This window comes from Phyllostomus hastatus, unplaced genomic scaffold (assembly GCF_019186645.2).
Source record: "Phyllostomus hastatus isolate PE091 unplaced genomic scaffold, TTU_PhHast_1.1 phas_contig_86, whole genome shotgun sequence".
In the NCBI taxonomy this organism is placed as follows: domain Eukaryota; kingdom Metazoa; phylum Chordata; class Mammalia; order Chiroptera; family Phyllostomidae; genus Phyllostomus; species Phyllostomus hastatus.
The window spans coordinates 34,210,857-34,231,725 of NW_025333977.1; the positions used below are offsets into that span (position 1 = coordinate 34,210,857).

Sequence of the window (20,869 nt, forward strand, 5' to 3'; positions counted from 1 at the left end):
TTGCTTTCAAAATGGTCTAGAAAGAAAAACAAGTCTATACAAAGAGAATGCAACAAATGTAGCAATATGTTTTAAAAATAAATTTGTGAAGCAGATATAATATTCCCATCTCCAAGATACTTCCAAACCATGAGTTTACACATGAGGAAAGTCACCTCTGGCCTATTACCACACTGAAAGGATGGTGTCCTGTTCATCCTGTATCTTTACTGTGTTTGGGTAATGTAGCTCCAGGAATCTAAAATCACTCAAGGACAAATGTTGGTTATACTCTAACATTCAAGCCAGTGGTTCTCAATTTTGCTGTGGGCGGGTATGGGGTGGGGGGGAGGGGAGTTCTGGTCCACTTAGAAAGGAGAAGGGAACACCCTTGAGGGGGCAAAATGAAAGTGGCTGCTCCTATCACCATGACTACTGCCCACTGCCACCTGTACCACTGCCTGTGTGAAATGACAGCCATCATATAAAATCAACAAAACTAAAATCTCTCAGTAATCCCATGTAGATATTAATATACACACAATAGAAACTAAAAAATACATCCAACTCAGGACCACAAAGCATTCTTGGAAAGAAAACGGAGAATGTCCACTCTTGTGACTATGCACAACAGGTTCAGAACATTACCAGAACAGCTAGCAGAGTCCTCAAGAGGTTATAATGCAGCCATCACCAACCTGTGAAGGTTGGCAAAATTAAAAAGAATTAAAGTTCTGCTCCTTAAGGTTCTCCTTCATGCTCTTTCCTCCAAAGCAGCTGGTCTGGCTCCTTCTGCGCATAAAGGCTGAGCAGGCCCAGGGCCAAAAGCTTGAAAGGGGTGTGGTCTGGACTTCTGGTGCTCTGTGCCTTAGGTAAAAATGCACAAGAGTTGCTAGGGGCTCCAACTGGCCCAACCTAGCTTATCAACCTAGGAGATCAGAAAGGCATGTGGAGCTGAAGACCTAAATTGTGTTAAAGAAATCATGTTGGATTCGAGAATATTCTGGAAATCAAGGATGGCAGCAGGACTCTGGTGTGGAGTCAAGGCTTGCCATGCACCTCATGGGAAATGTGATAAACATCTGGTACAGCCACCACTTGGGCGAAAACACCACATACAGGGGCTGAGATTTCAGGGCAGGCTTATTCTGGAATCTCAAACTGCAAGGGTAGCTGAATTTGTACTGGGCAAAGTCTTGCAAGAAGAAAGCAAGGCTTCTTCTGCTCTGGAATGGAATTTGCTATCAATAAGTATAGGAAATGATCTCTTCAGGACTGAAACAGCAGCAGTATTCAGAATTTTAGAACAGTGATTAATCGTGGTGATGGACTGGGGGTGGGGATGGGGCATGGGGTGGAGGGGGTGATGGTACTGATTATTCCAGGTTATTTCCTATTTGTCCTGTTTCTCAGCAAGGACTAAAAGACTGAGTATCATCCTGGTGGTATATTTCAGGGCCCTAGGGTTTAGGATCAACCATGCGGTAGCAGAATTCATTAATTAACAACTGTGGAAGTCCTTCCTATATGGTCAATATCATTTGTAGAATAAATAACAAAAGAGCCAAATTAGCAACAGATAAAGCTAGTTCCTGGAACATCTGGCTCCAGGGATCAGGTTTCTCCTATGCAGTGGGAAAAATCTACAGTCAGCAAAAGAGAGGCTTTAGGAGTTGGTGTGTAGACAAAAACAAAAACAAAAAAAAAAACAGTGCTATTTTTCATAATTTAGAGATAGAAACTTTGGGTAATATAATCAGCTTTAAAAAAAAGACTCTGAACTTAGGACATAAACTAAGGGAAAGACAGATCCAACGGAGAGGGTTCAGGTTACACTGGTATAGGAACAGGACCAACCCAAGCACGAGATTCAGTCTTGATGACCCTGCATAAAAATGGCTGGGGAATCCCAGACTGAAATAATAACCATGACACTAGAGCTAGGCCTTGGTATAGTATGGTAAGAGGTGAGGGGAAAAGACATCTTCCTTGCCCGTAAGAGTAGATGAACTTATACCAAGTATTTGGAAACTCAAGAGGTGGAACCTGACTGGGACGAGCCCAGGAACAGTGTGGTGGTGAGCTTCTGTTAAAAAATGATAGGCACTTGAAGGGAAGCGTGGAGACTGTGTCTCCAGAGTGCCCTCTCTCAATGCACAAGGTGGATGGTAGAAAAACAAGGTCAGCAGGGTCAGCAGAAGATTATTTCAGTATTCTGAAAATGAAAACACAGGAGCGCTGAATGTAAGTGTTGGAAATTAAAGGGAGGAAAAGGAGCTTAGGAAAAAACTGGCCTGATCTTAAATATACAGAGGACAAAAGTAGGGAAATTATCAGTCATCATTACCTAATAAGACAAATCATAAGTAAGGATACAAAATAATAACAATAATAAAGCAATTAGTACAAATAAGTACTATTAATAAATAAATAATAATACAAGATCGAACTCTGTGTTTTGAGTACTCACAACTCCGAACCTACTTTTGCCCAGCCCTGTATAAAGAGCCTTAGTAGAGAGCGGTAGAGGAAACATCTCTAAGAGGCTGCCTGTAAAGGCAGTGGAATTTCTCCAAGGATACAGGAATCCGAGTTACCGATAGAGTTTCTCCCACCTGGGTTTTAAATTAGACAACTTCTCCATTTCCATGGAGAAGTTAAAACCTTGAGGCTGTGCTCTGTAAGCCTCTCTTCCATTTTCCGTTTATCTTGGATAACCTTAAATCTCTGCTGCTGACTGAGGCAACACGGGTCTGGGCGGAGTCACGGATAATGTGTCAGGCTTGTAGATTTTGTCTTTCTCTGGGGAAATGCTGCCTGTCCATAGGACGACAAGTTGCTGCAGTGTCCACATTGGCTTTGGAGAGTGAAGTGCTTGTAAATTTTGTTTCCATAGGGCTCGGTGTTACAGTATTTTATGCCCTTACTGTTCTCTGGAATGGGGAATATATATGACAAGACAGTCAACAATGGAGAAATCCAGTTCTAAAGATACCAAAGCACATCAGCGGTTCCAGCTTAAGGGGCCCCCAGGTTGCAGCTTCCATTAGGTCCCAAAAAGCCCTTTGGCTAGAGATGAAAATATGGTTTTACACTTATAAAGGGACTTTGATTACTCTGTGAGAATGGGGCATTGATTTGACAGGAGGGTTATACTTTACAAGGCTTTATGGGGGGCATTCTTTACACTGCTGGGATTGTATTATTTGAACTATAATGTTTATATTATCTACTGGCTTCATATAATGGGGAGAAAAGGAATGCATGGAGGCTTGCTTCTGCTAGTCCCGGCCAAATGATTACAGTACCCCACAAAAAAATTCCCTTATTTCCTCTCTCCTCCTTCCTTTGCCTCTGTCAACAATGGCAACAGCTGGCCAGCAGAACCAGCACATGGTATCTCAGAATCAAATCAGCACCTGAAATACTACTGGTCAGAAGATAAAAAGCTAAATTTCCCCATGAAAGTCAATTTGGGAGGTCACTGTATAATGAACAACTGCCACCCAAAAGGGGGGACAGTACCACTCAGGCTGACCACTTGAAATGTGTGGGGAGGGTGCCCTTCCCCCCTTCCTGGGGGGCTCAAGGCCCCCTACCTGTTCACTCTCCCTCCTGAGAGGAAAAAAATGTGACCCAACTCAAGGATGACACCCAGGTCCTAAAGGACAGTGAGGAGACAGCTTTGGACAGGAAGAGCAAAACTGGTCCTCAAGGCTATTTACCTTCAGTTGCAAGGAGCTGGAAGTTGCTCCCGGCCCCCCCAAACCTAAAAGGGCCATGGGAAGGGCTCAGGATACAAATGGGTCTACGCACAGGGAGGCAGACTGCCCTGCTGTAGGAGCAGCAGGGTCCTTCAGGCTGACCTGTGGTCCCAGGGTAAGTCTACCAGGGTAAAGAATTTAGCTGGTCATGTCCTTGGTCATTAACTGGGAGGGCCAGTTGCTAAATGGCATTTGGGATACTGGTCTTGTCCTCTCTTCACCTCTATCACAGACTAACAATGATGATACAGGTGATTTTTAAAAGTTTCTATTCCAAGTCTGGCTAAAATAGAAGGAAAGAGATTCTTCATATTAATACTCCTCTCCTCCTCCCAAAAGAAGTGGTCATGTAGGTCATAGGCAGCCACCTATGTACTAAATCAGGGGTAACTGGGTAAAAATGAGTGTCTATCACAGAATAGCTGCATCTTATTCTTGGTACAAAACTGCAAATCTTTCAAATGGTCATTTCCAAACAAAAATCTGTTATCAATTAAGGAAGATAATTTAATACCAATGGTAGTAGAGAGGGTTAGGATTTTTTTTTACCCAGATAAACTGGTTTCAGATTCACTTCCTTCAAGTACACATTCTCTATACTTCAGAACTGTTTTTGCAACAGCTTGGATTTGTGCAGTTCTTCAAAGGACTCATTTTATCCTAACAATTCAGGATTGCTACTTTAGAATTCTGAAAATGGAAACCCCGAGGCCTTGAATGTAAGAGTTAGAAATTAAAGGGAGGAAAAGGAGCTTAGAAAAGAACTGGCCCAACTTTGTGGAGGTAGGGCTTGAGTGTGAATAGATACAGAGCTGTTTCATTAAAGTATTTTGTACAGAATGAATACTAATTGCATTAAGAGTGTCACACCCCAAAACTTGCAGGCTACGGAGAAACTAAAGCATTTGACAGCCAAGTGAAAGGTTTGTCTGAGTGTACAGGGGTGACCATGAGGAGAGTCAAGGTAAAAATAAGTGGTTCCTCTGTCTTTGAATGCACCTCCCCCTTTCCACTGCCACATGGTGGATCTTTTTAGACCGCCAGCTTGGAGACCTTGCTTTCACCTGGGGCATTTGTTACCTTTCAAGTTTAAGACACTGGTAAGATGAAAAGGTGACTGACTGGCCTGGTTATGCCAAAAGGAGGATATGAGTATTATCCGTACCAACTACTTTCCTGGGTCAGCTATTCAAAGAATTTTAACACCCAATCTTTACCAATATGATAGAAACTATGTTTAATTTTCACAGGTCAGAAAGAGGTCTAAAGAACGCTCCATCCTCAAATTCTGTTACAGATGACAGGACGGATTCCTCCACTATGGGCTTTACACCAACCACAGATTCTACCACAGCGGGGTGCTCCCTGGAAACGTACCATCAGGAGGAGCGGAACAGGGCACTTTTCCTGAATGGGAAAAAAAACACAAACCTAAACCTTCTCTAACATCCCTTCTTGTAATTTACTCCCAATTTATAGAATTCTCATTTAAACTGGCATTAAAGGAAGTGTTAACAATATCTGAAATAGGATTGAAGCACTGTGGGAAAACTTATCTTCAAATTTAAAATTCATCTTTAAAATCTGACAGGAGAAGATTCGAGCTGGAGAAATGGGCATTTCCCCGAGAAGCACTCCTCTCACCTCCAGTGTCCTCCTGAAAGCAGACACTCGGCGAGCGTGTCAAGGGCGCCCGAGACGCAGTTTGTTCCCTAGCACACGCTCCGACTGGGAAACATAGCATTAGCTGCACCAAGTCTAAATGCAGCCCGGGCAGACTTGGCTGGTGTGTGTGCTTGAAAGAGGAATCAGAAGACGAGAAATAGCCCTGAATAGTTGTTTGCTACTCATCTCTGAGGTCATCCCAAGGACTCTCGGAACTCAGGTCTCAAGACACTCTACAGAGTTACTTCCCTATCAGCTAGAGGCTGGCATTGGGCTGTTGAAAGGTGGGGTGGGAAGGGAACATAATAGAGGATGTGATAGGGTGCAAAATAACATTCACCACGTACTGGCTGGCGCAGAGCACGGTGCCATGGCTGAGACAGACAGAAAGAAACATAAGGCAGGGGTTTTGGAGACACTCAGAGCCAAAGAGAAAGTGTTTCCTGTCTCAACAGAATGGAAATTGGGAAGCAGGGACTAAGTTTAATATTTGTCAAAATACAGAATACCACACATTAAAACCTATGCTGCCTTCTCCTTATTCCTCAAGAAATGAGATTCCATGGCTGGTGGGGAAGGAAAGGAATCAAAAGGGAGATGAGGAGGGGTGGAAACGTTCTGACTCAAGGTCTCCCTTAGCACAGTGAACTTATCACCACTAAATTATTCTCTATCCAAGTTCGGATTAGGAAATTTAGGGTAGGCATTCCAGGATCTGGTCTTTACTGAGGGTGGCCACATAGAAAAGACATCCCCCCTCTTCAATTCTACCTTTTCTCTGGGAGAAGTATAAAAGACCCTCATTAAGTGCCCTTTCAGGCAATTACAAAGCATTTCCAGGCACTTGGCTGAAAAGTGTTTATGTAAGCTGAAGTCCCTCTCAGCCCCTCTGGAGAAGCACAAATATCAGCATCCTCTTACACAGCTGATATCTAGGGTTACCTCCGGAGAGGTTTCAGACTCTCTCACAAAAGGGCAATCTGCCCAGGCCTGTTCTTTTTTTAATAGGGAAGGGCCAATTTATAGCATGGGAAATATTTCAGAAAAAAAAAACTCCTTACAGCAAAACACAAATGCAAACAGCCTCATTTTGGTTGTGAGGATAAGGAGTAGGGACTAAGAGCTCTTTAAAAAACTCTGAGGCAACGGCACTGGATTGGGATTAACTTTTGTTTTGCTTTTTACCCAACTGTCCTTCTTATGCTTATCATACAGCCCCGGTCTGGCCCACACAGTCCTTGGTTTAGGGCTGTCTGTGAGGTCTTAGTCAAGATGCTGGAGGGTATTCAGGGTGGGTGCTACTGAGACAAGTGTACCCCTAGAACCGGGCCTCATTCTGGGGTGAGGCTACTCTGGTTTGGGGGTTGCGCAGAGGCTGTTCTTTCTGGTACTTGCTGGGATGCTCCTTTGAAGAAGCAAGGCATTTGAAGGGTACCCCTGGAAGGGTCGCAGCCATAGTGAGGCTCCCCCAGAGCTGAGTACCCGTCTGGGAAGTGTCACTTTATGGCACACACTTGGTCACAATGGGAAATTAAATAGAAGAGGGGATGCCAAGGAGGAGAGAAATTACAGCTCGGTCACTGCTGTGCTGAAGTGGAAGCCTCAACAAGAAATATCTGCACTGGCGCAGCAAGCACGCGTTCTTCAGGCCTGGAATCAAGACTGGGGCTTGCAACAGAAGAGCAGGCAGGAATCTTCCATGGGAAGCTGAAGCCACAGCCCCATGGGAAGCAGGAGATAAAAGGGTAATATCCTCAGATCAAGTCTCAACACCTCTCTCCCCAGGGAAGCTAAACCACCCTCTCCTATTGTCACTGCCTTTAGACAGCCACAGCCTAAAATGGGGGACCAAGAAAGGAGGGCGGATAGGTCAGGAACAGCTCTTCCCTGTAAACCCAGGCCATCAGCCTGGCATTTGGAGGGTTAAAGTCAACACTTAAAAGAAAACTCAAACCCCATTAAGTCCAGGCCAGGAGAACAGGGAGCAGCAGGAAAGCCAAAGGAAACTAATTTTGGAGGTTCTCCAAGCTGCCAATCACAAGCACATTTCTAACAGTCCCAGTGTTGTTTGAGTTGGTTGTTTTTCCACAGGCTACACAATGGGGTCTGGTTATTCATTGAAAAAGTCTGCAAGGGAGCCCCGCCCTCCATTCACAACTAATTTGGAATGCTCCATTCAGCAAGAGGGGGGGACTCTGAAGCTCAGCCCGCTCAGGCAATCGGAGCAGAGCCCAGCTGTCGCTGCAGGGACGCTTGCTCGCCCAGTGAGCTGTGTTTATGTAAGAAATTCAGACACTGCAGGCTCCTGCCTGCTCTACACCCTCCCTAAGATTCAGATGGCCAAGACTCGGGCTGAAATCTGCAAGGGTGTGCAAGTCTGCTGGAAGTGAGGTCGCAAGTACCCTCTGGCAAAAGGGGAAAGGTAGAAGAAAACTATCTTGTACAGCCTGGTTCAGAATCTGACTGTAGCCACCAGCTGAGAGAAACAGACTTCAGTGGTATTTCTCCTGCCCCAGGGACGAGCTGGTTTGCATTAGACAACAGCTTTCTCTGGAAGTTGGCCTTTCCAGATTCCTTGGCTTTTGCATTCATTGCCAAATGCTACAACGGGAGCCACCTGGCTTCCTCCCCAAGGGAGAGGGTCTCTGGAGACACTACTAGATTCTCTGGCTGCAGGAGGTGGGGGTAAAGTACCTCTTAGGAACAGATTCACAGTTCCTTTTCCTAGATCTACGTCTAGCCTGAAAGGCTTCTAATTCCTCCTGAATGCCCATGAGACATCAAAAGGGAAGATACAGGGTGAAAGCTACTCCAAGAACAATGTAAATAAAGTACAAGGCTAAAAACTGGTTTGGTTTCTTGGAGATTTTTTTTTCAACCTTCAATAATCACTCTAAGGGAGATCTGATAAAGCTGGTCTAACAACCAGACTTTATTTCAAGGAAAAGCATACCAACTTTATGAAAATTAAATCCAGGAAATAAATTTTAGTTGTTTCCTGTTTTTGTAAAATATTTGGCTATTTTCAAATATCTAATGTTTACCTTTTCTCACTGCTGCTGCCACCCCAACCCCCACCCCCAGTGGACTCCAGGTGGTGACTGGGGAAACATTTCTCTGAAGTCTGACCACAGAATCAGATTCGAGGTCTTGGCTGTTCTGCAGATGGGCCTCAAACTCCTGGCCTTTTAAAAGCTAGCTCTTATCTTGCTCCCTTGCATCTCACACCCTCTGCCTTAACTTTCCCCTCCATGCTTCCTCCTCCTACACAGGGGAGCCTCCTTTATTTGCTGTGCAGGATCCTTTTACGTGGGGGCTCTTCTCCCTGAGAAGAGTTGCGAGTCCATTATCTAGCTGCCAAGCCCAAAGGTGTACTTACATTCCAGTTACACACACACACAGGCCTACTATTCTGCCCCTCCTTTAAACTGAGCCTCTGAGAAGGATGGGACAATGATAGAAACTGACGACCAAAGCCTCTGTTAAATGAGCTTGATGAGTTCACAAAATGAATTTTTAAAAAAGCAACCTAATCCGGTATTGGCATCAGCATGCCTGGCACCTGTCCAAGAGCTGGGAGCTGCAACATGACAAGACTGCACTCTCTGGATTCCAAGTGGAGAAGCACTGTGTGCCAGGGCACAGATGGGGCCCAGGCTGCCTCAAGGGCAACCATGTGCCCAATGGGGACAGTCGGCCTCTGAGCCTGGATGTACTTCACCATCACTAGAACTTGAGAAACATGTGGAGGGAACTGTCTCTTGGTAGAGAATCATACACTCCATCTAACCCCACCACGTGATACCACTAGATGATAGAAATTGCAGATAGCACAAATTCTCAGCTTTATCAAGCTACCTGTCTTAATCTTGTAAAAGTGAAGAAAGATGAAGGGGATAAACAGTAATCTCATGATTGATGCCAGGATTTTGTTACCTCTGGAATCTACCTGGGTGATCTACCAGACAATCCAAGTCTTTCTCACCAAACTCAAAGGGCTGGGAAAGGTTACTAGGTTTTATTAGAGGACTACAGGCAGAAAGACATCTAAGAAGCAAAGAAAAATTCATTGCTTTTAATATGCCTATCTGAATTAAAGTTAGAGGAAAACATTTTGTATAAGCATATGGCTTTTTTAGATAAATGGGATCTCTAGGTCTTGGTTTCTTAAGTCGTGAGTCTAAGGATCTTGGAGGCTATCAAAACAGGAAGGATTTCAAATCGTTTAGCACCCTCTCAGTGGTCAGGCGGTGGGCGAGCTAACAGAGCCTTTGAAAGCAGCACTGTAAACCTGTGAAACAGCCTCTCCCCACCCGTTTCCCTCCTGCTTTTCTTCAGCTCTCTTCTCCCCTCCCCACCTTCCCAACTACCAGCTCTAGAAGAGGACAAACTGATTGCTTTGACTCTGTCAACATTCTCATTTTTAAAGTGCCTATCGTTTTCTTTTTTACCTTCTGTAACTAAAAAGACTTTAGGATGATCCTTTCAAATTGAAATGGCCCAAGACCACACAGCAAGTAAACCTCCAGTTTTACACCACCACCTGAGTCCAAAATGATGTGTCCTCTCCAAAAGGAAGGCATCATCTCTACAGTATCAACCTCATTCATAGTAAAAAAGAAAAAAAATCCGGCTGAATAATCTCATGCTGAAACAGGATTAAGATCAATGTGTTTTAGGCTCAAAGGCTGTCTTGACAGTTAATCCTATTTCCCCAGCCATCTATTGCAATGTATTTATGAAAAGTCAATTTCATCAGCTAATTAGACAGTCCTTAGAAAATTACTTGTACTTCCTCCAGTCCACTCATTCTTTTTGAAACATGTAGCTAAAAGGAACACTTCAAGGGGAAAATAAAGTCACTGGATTTTAAAACAATTCTCTAGACTATATTTGGTGTGGAGGCCATGGTTTTAAAATAAGATTTTCTCATGCCTTCTCCCCAGCATAAAATATTATATTTATCTGAGATGTTGGTAAACATTCACAATATCACAACTGAAATAATGATTTTTTAAAAATTGAAGCCTGCATTAAAAAAAAAACTCTTTATATATGCTAAAATCCAGTAATAGCCCAAGCACTCAGTCTGGAAAAATTAATGTAACCCCCACCCTACCCCAAATCTAAGAATTTTGAGTTCCAATCTTACCCATGGTTTTGGTTTGTAGTTAATTCTGTGAAAATGTGTACACATCTATCTGCTGACACATTCCCTGGTTTGGTAGTTCTATGTGTTAATTAATGCACATATTTAGCTACACACACATTTACATAGATATGCACACATTCATTTATAATACACTGGATATATAACACACGGTTTTATCTGCACACACACTAATATGTCTTCTAGGAAACATGTCAGCTTTATGATTTTCTATTTTATTAACTTCTTTCTCTCTTCCAAGCCTACATGGAACACACTCAAAGTACCAAGATATTCAGTAAGTTTCTCAGTGTCACAGAGTGAAGAGAACTGAGGTTTTCAACTGGGCAGCTGGAGTCTCCCTAAAGCTCTCCCGGGGGCTGTCTCAAGGCACCTGAAATAATGAGTGAGAGCCCGGAGGGTCCCTTAACATGCCAGTAACCCCTGGCCCCGTAGCTTTGTGACAGCTTCTCATTTCACCTAACCCCTTCTATTTGCCCCTATCACACTAGTCAGTCTCTCCAGCACTGGACCTTGTATTATCCCCTCTGTGAAATGAAGGGATTGGACAAGACATCTCTGCAAGGGAGCTCCAGCTCTAACCTGGGATCTTCAAGGTTACTTCTCAGGACCAAGGGACAATTGAGGAGGAGGGGAGAGCAATGGCAGAATCCCTGTAGGCTATAGCTTACACTTTTTTATTCTCTTGAATTTGACCTTTAAGAGTTTCCAGATGGGGATACTTTATCAATGCTTGTAGTATTTGTGAGGTAGGGTGAAATCTATGTAACTAGAAGTAAGCTTGGCATTTATATGACTTACAAGAACAATGGTTTCATTTATGCAAATCACACTGGATGGATGTCTATGAGTAGGAACCTAAATATGGAACACTGACAAGTTATAATCTCTTTAGAAGTTGACCTTGTAAGTGCTTACTGAAAAAGGTATGCCATAATCTTCAAAACTGACATGCTAAAATAAAAACAATTACCCACATTACTTAATATTTCTCTCTCTCTCATACAGGAAAGGTAGACTATTACAAGTGGCAGGCATAGAGTATTTGTTTCAAATGCTTCTGCTACTGTAGGGAAAAGATTCTCTTTACCAGGTAAGTGCCAGTTTGTTTTATAGTTCATGGATTGATCGATTCAAACCAATTTATAAGGTTTCATTAAATCTGAATGAGTGTCTCTCCCTCCCCGGAATAATCATAGACTCTTCCAGAAGGTAACAGGAGCAGAAGCTGATCCTCAACCCTAGGCTGAGAGATATACAGAGAAGACTGGGCCTAGTCCTGGGCTCTGCCAGCATTCATGCGTCTATACGGTCAGTTTCAACAACAATCAGACCAGTTACACAGAACAGCAAGGATGCGAGGATGAAGCATACACCATCCCATATTTGTATAATCTTTCTTAACCTCCAAGGCAAGGGGATCTATTTCAATTTATTCTTCTTGAAGCTCCATCTCCAGAAATAACAGCCAGAGAGGGGGAACGAATTATTAAAATACTTTTTTGAGGCAACTCAACCATCTGTTTTATCCTTAAAAGACAGAAAAGCTCAACCTCAAGAAGTTAAAGCAAACAGCAAACAAAGTAAAAAACAGAGCACACTTGGTAAGCATAAACATCTCCCAAAGCTCCTCCATTTTAGGTATGGCAATTTAATTAAAGAATTTAACACATTCTATTCACTGAGCAGAAATTACTTCTAAGGAGCTAAAACATTTATTGATTTCTTTCCTTTAGCTTATTCCTACAGATAAATATCTCTCCAAATATAAATCCTGGGTGCTGGCATCTTTCTCTAAAGAACATATCTCTGCTTCAGCACACAAAATCAATTTGAAGGCAGTCATCTCACCTCCCCTTTCATTCTTTTGGGTTTCAGAGAAACAAGTGCTGGCCAGTGTGGCTCTCAGTTGGAGTGTATTCTCCCACACACCAAAAGGACGCTGGTTTGATTCCTGGTCAGGGGGGCACATACCTAGGTTGCCAGCCTGGGAGTGTATGGGAGGCAACCAATCAATGCTTCTCACATGGATGTTTCTTTCTGTCTAAAAACCAATGGACATATCTATCCATATCCTCGGGTGAGGATAAATAACAAAGTGTCATAAAAGCATTTCAATGAACCTCTGCCAAGAAAGCCACCTCCCAAACAGATTGCAGTTTATGCTGCTCTAAGCAAGAACTGGAAAGGCTGTGTCGAACTGTCAACACAGAACAGAGTGGGATTACAAAACCCTGCCTTTTATCTTACACATACACGCACGCACACACACACACTGCGGGTTATCTTTATTTAGTTTTTCAGTGGCAAGCTTCTCAATCACTTAAAAGCAATCAAAGGGCAAAAATTACCATCATTTACTTTCCCGAGAAAACATACCCAGCCAGCCTTGACAAAGTTAAGGTGACCATACATCTGTGGGTTATAGTTTATTCCCTTTTAAACTTTTGTAGCATTGCATACAAAAGTTTAAGTTCAAAAGGTCTTGAATACGAGACCTATCAGAGAATGTCTAGCTGGTGCTACCTCTGGTCTTTCATGATTTAGAACACCCAGCTTTCACTGAGACCCAAAGACACCTTCTCTCCCAGGGCATTTTTTTCTCTCTCTCTGACGGTCTCTGTCTGTCTGTCTCTCTTGATAAAACAAAGCTGGGAAAAATTCGTTGGTACAAAATGAGAAATTGAATCCTTGCCTGGCTCAGGTGCTTGCTATTATAAACTATGACTAAGAGACATGAATTTCTCTATGATGCAACTCTCAAGAGAGGCAGCATTTTCTCCAGGCCTCTCTTAAACCTGCTCATTCGCCAGTGACTAATGCTCTCTAGAGCTGCCCTGTACTGCTCAAATTTCATCAGCCAGCTTTGTCCTTGATAGCTCTGCCTGGACCATAAAAGCTCCCAAAACCTGTTGAGAGCAGCTCTGAAAGATCAGTGCAAAGCTAACCACACCCCTGCCAGCTTGGAGAGCAAGCTGTCTTTTGAGCTTGCCATTGCATTTGTTACCTCAAGGACATGAGCATTTAATGACCATTTCTTGAAAGTTTTTACTTTTCTTTGAACGATAAAGTCCTGACAACTACATGAAAAACAGGAGTAAATCAGGTCACCCTGTAACCACCCTTTTTCAACTCAGAAGTAGGAACAAAACTGACAATGTTAGGTGAAGCCTCAATTAACTGAGTCTTCTATTAACGATTTTCTGCACCTTTCAAAGAAAAAAGAAGTCAGGCTCATGATTTGCATCAAGGACTTAATTTGTAAAGCAAACAGAAGACACTGAAAGATAAAGTCTGATTAATAGATGTTTGGTCCAATATCTTACTATATACAATGTGAATTAATTTACAATTTTGAGCTTGAAGCCTTACAATATTCTCAGGGGAAAAAATTTAGGGTTAAATCATGTTCACTAAATCTTACCTGCAGCAGAATAAAAAGCACTTTAGAAATAATTACAATAAGCAATGAAACAAAAGTTTTGGGGGTTAACTTTTAATTGTTAAAAGACACAAAATATATTCCATTATCCAAATATGCTGACTACAGCTGATAAGAGCAATCTAGACATGTATAATCCAAGACCAAACAATTTCAGAAGAAATGATCTACCACCAGAAAGATACTTACAGTTATCAGACTGAAAATCTGGGACAAACTGTTCATCATCAGGAACTTGTGCTGGAAAAGAGATTTTTATTTTAAACCTCTCAGTTGTATTAAAAAGCAAAGTAAAATGTTTTATATGGAAAATAGGACAGCTAAGAAACTTGCCTTCAGCTAACCAAGCCTCTTGAAGTTGACTGAGATCCTGAAACAACTCTGGAATTGAAAACAGAAGACACCAGAATGAGAATTCCTCTGCTAGGGAGAAGAGTCTACATACCGCTTTCACTAGGAGCCATTTGAGGAAACCACAACACAGGGGAAAGCTTCACTACCTTCAGAATCGTGAGCCAGATCTGTGTCCAAAAACTTCCTCTTTCTGTCAATCACAGGCCGCCCTCTACATTCCTCAGATCTAGATTTCTGAAAAAGGCAAACATACAGTGAAGACTCAAATGTAATAAAGGGGTCTTGAAAGGGGGTGGTAGCACTACACCAACAAGGAGAAGATTCAAATTTGGACAGAGAGGACAAAACAAACCAAAAGCCACATAAACTTACCCCTGGGACCATAAAAGGGACTTGCTGGTCATAAAACCCATCCATGGTGCTTCCAACGTCTCTAATACCACTTCGAAAGGTTTCAGCATTGAGTAATTTCTGGGGGGTAAAGGGTCCTCCTGTAATATGAATTTGGGAACTTTTAACTGAGGGGAGTGAGAGAAATGAAATAATTTTATACTGTTCTTTCTTTAGTGCCTGTGCAAATCACCGCCTTTCTTTGAGGTACTTAAAGTCCACTCAAGGTGTTAGGCTTTACAGACTAACACTAGGTTTAAGGGCATCAAAGATTCATAGTGCTGCTCCATGTCAAATCCATTTACTTACTCATCCTTTTCTCTCTCTCATTCTCTCCTTAGAGTATAGGTTTGCTATCGTCTGTCCCCTATTTTTTTTAAAGAAAGGGACCTTATTTTCATTATAAAAGGGTATTTTCAAGTTCCCTTCAATAGAAAATACTCCAGGGTATTTGTAGTGGCAGGGTTTTGGGGTGCTTTTTTTACATAATTTAATTTTGACAGTACAGTGACAGGAAGTGGAAAACTGGGTTTAAGCATTACAAATTATTGGCAATTAAGAATCTGACATACATAGTGTTTCTAAAAGTATTTTGTAGGTCAGTGGTAAAACACTATATATAGTTCCATGAATGTATTGATCAGAGGTATACTTATCTTCACACACTCTTTTTAAAAACCTAAACCTGTCCAAATAGGCGTAGTGTCTGTAATGTCACAAATAATCTCCATGGCAACTTAGAGATATCTAAGACCATCTCCAATTTCTAAAAGAATAAAATAGTTATAAAAAGTAACAAAGAAGACTAAATTCCATTGCACACATTTTAAATGCAACACTACCATAGATATTTTTTAAAAAGCATTAAAAGCAAAAGATCCATGGAAAGAAAATTCCATTTTTTTCCTTATAGTGATGTCAATATTTCCCAAACATGCCAAAAAAATTAAACTTGTTCCAGTACTGTCAAGTCTTAGGTCTAGGAAGAGAGTTTGGGGGTCAAAATGGAGAGAATTTTTTCTAATTTGGGAGGAATAAAATAACAATTTTAGGTAGGTACCATCTTCCAGAACACTCGGTTTTATTCTCCAAATTTAAAAAACTCAGTTAAGTGAACAAAAATGGGGAAAACAATTTCATTCACTCCAACTTTAAGCGATGTAAAATGCTTAAGGATAATTCTTTTGCTTAACTTGTATATAAATTTTATAATAGGGAACTTTTTCTCAGTGGACAATTCCACCCGATTTGTTTTTCACACTGTGTAGACCATATCAAGTTTTGGTGAACAGGATGCAAGGAAACGCTTCACGGCCAGCCTCTTCTCTCAGCACTTCGGCCCAAGTAATCAGATATTTTCAAAGTCAAAGAGGGAGAGAAGCAAAACTGCACACAGTTCGTAACTTCCTAGAAAAACACTCCCACTAGCCTGCTTGCTTGCCTTCCTCAGAATAAAACCTCTTTCTCAAGTGTCACCAACCCGTTGTACAACAAAATCTGAGAATCACCAGCACTGAGTTGAGGGTAATGAAAACGAGTCTTCTGTGTCCTTCAGAAACATGTCCCATTAAATCGTGGCCTTAAAAATTCTGTAAGTGTCTCTTGGGGGAAGGGGCAACGAGTATGAGATCGGAGGCAGAGAAATTTTCAGTCTCACAATGAAATACGTTGCAAAATACTTCACCATGAAGAGCAAAACTGTTTTTTTAAAAATTTAAACGAAAGAAGCTGCCATAAGCGAATCCAAAAGAGGCACTGAGGATCTTTAAAGCAGCCCTCAGAGTTGAAGGGCTAGAAAAATCATGTTCAAAGCACTTATATACATATTTTTAAGCCTGAAGGGAAGGCTCCAGCTCATCCAGGAGTTAAATCACTTCCTTTGCACCCCCCTCCCTTCCTGGTGCCCCCAGGAAAACTTTAACACAGCGCAGCGGCGCGATCGAGGCCCCTCCCCCGCAGCGCACAGCGGGCCTGTTTTATGAATGGAAGAGCAAGCAGCGGCCGCCACATCAGGTAAAGGCTGTAACTGGATCCCTCGCGCGGGGCCCCATTCACAAACAAGACACACTTCCACCCAATTCCCAGCCTTCCCCATTCATGAAAACTCCTTCTGATGCATCCCCGCCCCCACTCCCAAAGCAAGCTCAGCCTCCGACGCAGGCCCCTCACCCCAGCATTTTAGGAAGCTCAATGCTTCATTCACAAAAAAAGGGGGAAAAAAGCCGCAGGGATCAACGAGCCAAAGAAAGAAACCCGCTTCATTCATAAACTCGCCCACATTCATAAAAACGAGCTGTGGCACCGGACGCTACCAACCGCCTCCAATTCCTCCCCCTCCCCAAAAAACACCTCCAAACATCTCTCCTTGGCACCCACCCTCAACTAGGAGTTCAGTGCCCCCCAGAGGTCCCCTCTCCTCCGAAAATGCAGTTAGATCCCTAATCCAGCGCGACGCTCCAGCATCTCTCCATCCCCCCTCTGCACCGGTTTTTTTTTTTCTCAACTATTCCCAGGCGATGCTCCCCGATTTCTCGAGAACCGCCGCGCAACCCGACGCTCTCAGTCCGCTGGGGGCTTGGGTGTCTACTTTCCACAACCTGAAACTTGCAAGGCCTGCATAAGTTCCGGGCCGACCTCCAACCCCGCAGGCTGCACATGCCTAATGTCACTTAACCTCTCCCGGTGCTCTGGGGGCATCACCTCTCAAATATTCCCCCCTACGCTGCTTTTGGGCCCCCTCCTCCCCACTGCAAGCTCCGCCGAGCGTCTCTTCTCGCGAGCCTGCAAGTCACCTCGGGGATCTAAGATCTCCAGAGACTGGAAAGCCCCGCAACTCTGCGTCCCCCATCCTCGCCCAGGAGCCCCCTTACTTCGAGCTTCGGAGAGCCTCCCCCGCGACCTGCGGAAACCCACTCTCCATGCGCTCCCGAACCTTTAGCCACCCCCGCCCGACAGCTCCCAGGAACCGAACCCAACAGGGACACCAGAGGAGGGGGTGGTCAGCCTCGGGGGCGGGGGTCAGCCCAAATTAAAAGTGCACCCGGATTTGAAGATTCTGAATCAGACCTTAAACTCTCGGGCCCTTCAGACCCGTTTCTGGACACCCCCTCCGATGCCCCGACGCCCCTTCGACGCCCCCTCACCTGAGGCGGCGGCTCTCCCCTGCTTGCAGCGGCCCCGGGCGCAGGCGCGCTCACGCACGCGCGCACCGGGCCTGGGCGCCTAGGCGCCTAAGCTAAAGGCAGGGCCGAACCGCTCTGGGGACGCTGAACCTCTCCGCGCACAATCCGCTGGACTCTGCGCCGCAGCTGCCAACCAGGCTGGAGCGCTGGCCGGGCCCCGGCGGTCCGCTGCTCTGCCTGCTGTCATTGGCCCACAGCCTTAGCCCAGCTGAGTTCCCATTGGTCCAAGGCTGCTACTGCAGTTGTCCATCACCTCTTGTTTACCCTGTCTGATGGCAAATCCAGCCAAGCCGCCCCATCAACTCCGACTCACATTGGTCAACAGCGCGTCCCTCCCCACTCCTCAGGGGTCTGTTTTACATAATCTATGCACTGGGGGCTATGGGCCAATCAGCACAGGCTGTTTATATAATGAATGTTAGGACGTTTTTCATTCATAAAAAACGCGACCTGAGGGGGGAAGCTTAGCTGAGTCAGTGAAGCACTTAAAGGGGCCGAGGCCCGGAGGAACTGCGGTTGCTTGTCTTCTCGCAGCTCTCCCAACTTTTCACCGAAGCACGGCTCTTCCCTCTTACACATTCACCTATTTTTCCCACTAGCAACGCCATCGTTGGGATTCGGCCGCTGGGCGACAGAAGTTCACAGCTGCAGCACCAAGCAAAGTTATCATTTTAGAATTCAGGCTAGAGGAATTCATAATTCCACCCAGAGAGAAACTCGCTGACCGACCTGGGCTTTTGGCCCACAGAAACACAGAAAACGGAAACAGAGCCCTCTAATCTTAGTTACCTTTAAGAGAGGCCTTAATTTCCTTTAACCAGGTTTCCAGCGGGGAAGAATAAGCAGTATCTCTCTTTAAAATCTGAGCTTTCAAACAGATCTTAGTTACTATTTTATTCCAGCAAGGCCTAAGGCCGAAACAAATCCCGTTTTCTCCCCATGTTTAATAGCGGTTTATAACCTCGCCAGAGTGTGTTTCGGATCCAAGATGAGAGAGGGTCGGCGCTCGGCGAAATCCTCTCTGGGGACGGCACCAACCAGTCAACCGACCTAGAAACATAAATTCCTCCGAAAAGGGCTTGCAGAGTTAGGCCACCTGCCTCCCTCGCGGGACTGCTTGTTTTCCATTTAAGTGTTGAATACAAGATGGTGCATTTGCGAATTAGATCCCATGCAGCTGGGAACGACGAGAGGCTGCTCTGCTTGCCAAACGATCGGGCACTAACTGCAATTGCTGAGATTCTTAACAGGGTGTTCCAGGAAACAAATAAATAAGCAATCCTCTCCCATCTTCCCCAACTCCCGTACCCCCTCCTGTGAAAACCGCGGGGAAGCGTTCTGCTCTCCCGTAGGATGCTGGAGCTTGTGAGGGAGTTTTGTTCTACCGGCGTGCCCTGCCATTCACCCCGTATGCTAGCGGTGGGGAGGAAAGATGCCGAATGTTAGTGGAGAGCCCCTAGCAAAGGGGTCCCCAGGGTAGCGAACTCTGGGGATGCTCCCCAACCCCATCCTAAAGAATACAGTGTGGATTTTTAGTGAAAAAAAATTTTAAGTCAAAATTTGCCCACCTTTTTTCTGCTTCCACTCTTTTGTATTTCAAACAGAGTGAGCAGGCACTTGGTTTGTGATTATAGCCCAAGAAAGATGGGAATTTACCTAAGGAAGGAACCTGGAGTACCCTGAGTCCTGGGCCCATCACTGACTAGGCATGAGCTATTTATTGACTTTACAAGAGACTGGGGTGGGCATGAGTTGATGGGTGGGAAAGTGCTCAGCACTTTTAATAAGCAGTTCCGAGATACCTAATTTCCTACTAGAGCATTTTTCTACTGCCCCCCCCCAACCCCCAAGTAAAAATTTCCCTTAATGCTTCTCTTCATTCCTCAGCACCATTTCTGTTTGTTGTCTGGAGGGGTTACCCTAGTCCAGTTGTACTCTCAGGGTGTTGCTGGCATCCTGAATGCTCTGTCTGTTCAACTAGACTCAGGGGCCAGGTTAGCTTCCTCATCTTGTCTGCTCCCCATCCTGTCCCATCTCTTAATCTTATCTGCTCTCTGATCTATTTTCTCCAAAAGAGCTTTGGTAGTCCTCTTCACTTAAATCTGCCCCAGGCTCCAGCCCTTTGGAAAGCCTGCAGCCCAGGGGGCCACGTATCTTACCATGGAAGTCATAGCACATCTATAGCGCTGTATAACTCTATGCGCAAGGATACAATGTAGGGCTTTCTCCATGGGGTTGAAGTTGATGCCTGGAGTGTGACTCTTGTGAACTTTGCCTCAAGCCAAGTTTCCCCATCCCTTCTTGGGAAGAGAAGGTGAGTATTTCTGGATTAAGTAGCAATAATTAGTGACTGCGATGGGAGCATAGGAGGAGTTGGGGGATGGGTTTTTATGAGAAGGTTGTTGAAAACATCAGCTCATATGCAGGATTTACATCAGAATAGAGCTCTTGCCAATTAATTACTTCGTCATTCAGTAAACATTTTTTTGTACCAAATACTCAGCCAGACCCTGTCCTAGGCCAAAAACGTTACAGAGATGAATATGATACAGCCTGTGTCTTGGAGGAACCCACGATCTATTGCACAATTTCAGCAGCTGCAGTTTACTGAGCACTTAATATATGGCCTGTTCATGTCATACATAATTCTCTACAGGTTATCTTATTTAATCCTCATAATAACAGCACTGAAGTGGTCTCTACAATTATTGTCTGCATTTTATAGATAAGAAATTGAGGCACAGAAAGGTTAACTTGACAATGGTCACATAGCTTGCAGCTTGTGGAACCTGAAAAAGCCCTAAGGCAGGAGATCTAGCATATGCCTCTGTTGCTCAGAAAACCACCAGAAAATATCATTTGAACCTCATTTGCCCCAACAGAGGACAAAACTGATTGAAGTCACAGGGAGGCAGACTTCTCA

General features: G+C 44.1%; 1 protein-coding gene across 1 annotated transcript in view; it reads right to left on the reverse strand.

Moving 5' to 3' along the window:
• ETV5 (ETS variant transcription factor 5) overlaps positions 1 to 18,090 on the reverse strand; it is a 55,715-nt gene extending 37,625 nt beyond the window's left edge. Inside the window, exons 1-5 of the mRNA XM_045851715.1 lie at positions 17,908 to 18,090; positions 14,747 to 14,865; positions 14,521 to 14,608; positions 14,354 to 14,401; positions 14,210 to 14,260 (exon numbers count right to left, since the gene is read on the reverse strand). Coding sequence (XP_045707671.1) covers positions 14,210 to 14,260; positions 14,354 to 14,401; positions 14,521 to 14,608; positions 14,747 to 14,791 — 232 coding nt within the window. The 5' untranslated portion in view covers positions 14,792 to 14,865; positions 17,908 to 18,090. The remainder of the gene's footprint in view (positions 1 to 14,209; positions 14,261 to 14,353; positions 14,402 to 14,520; positions 14,609 to 14,746; positions 14,866 to 17,907) is intronic.
• Positions 18,091 to 20,869: the final 2,779 nt, after the last annotated feature.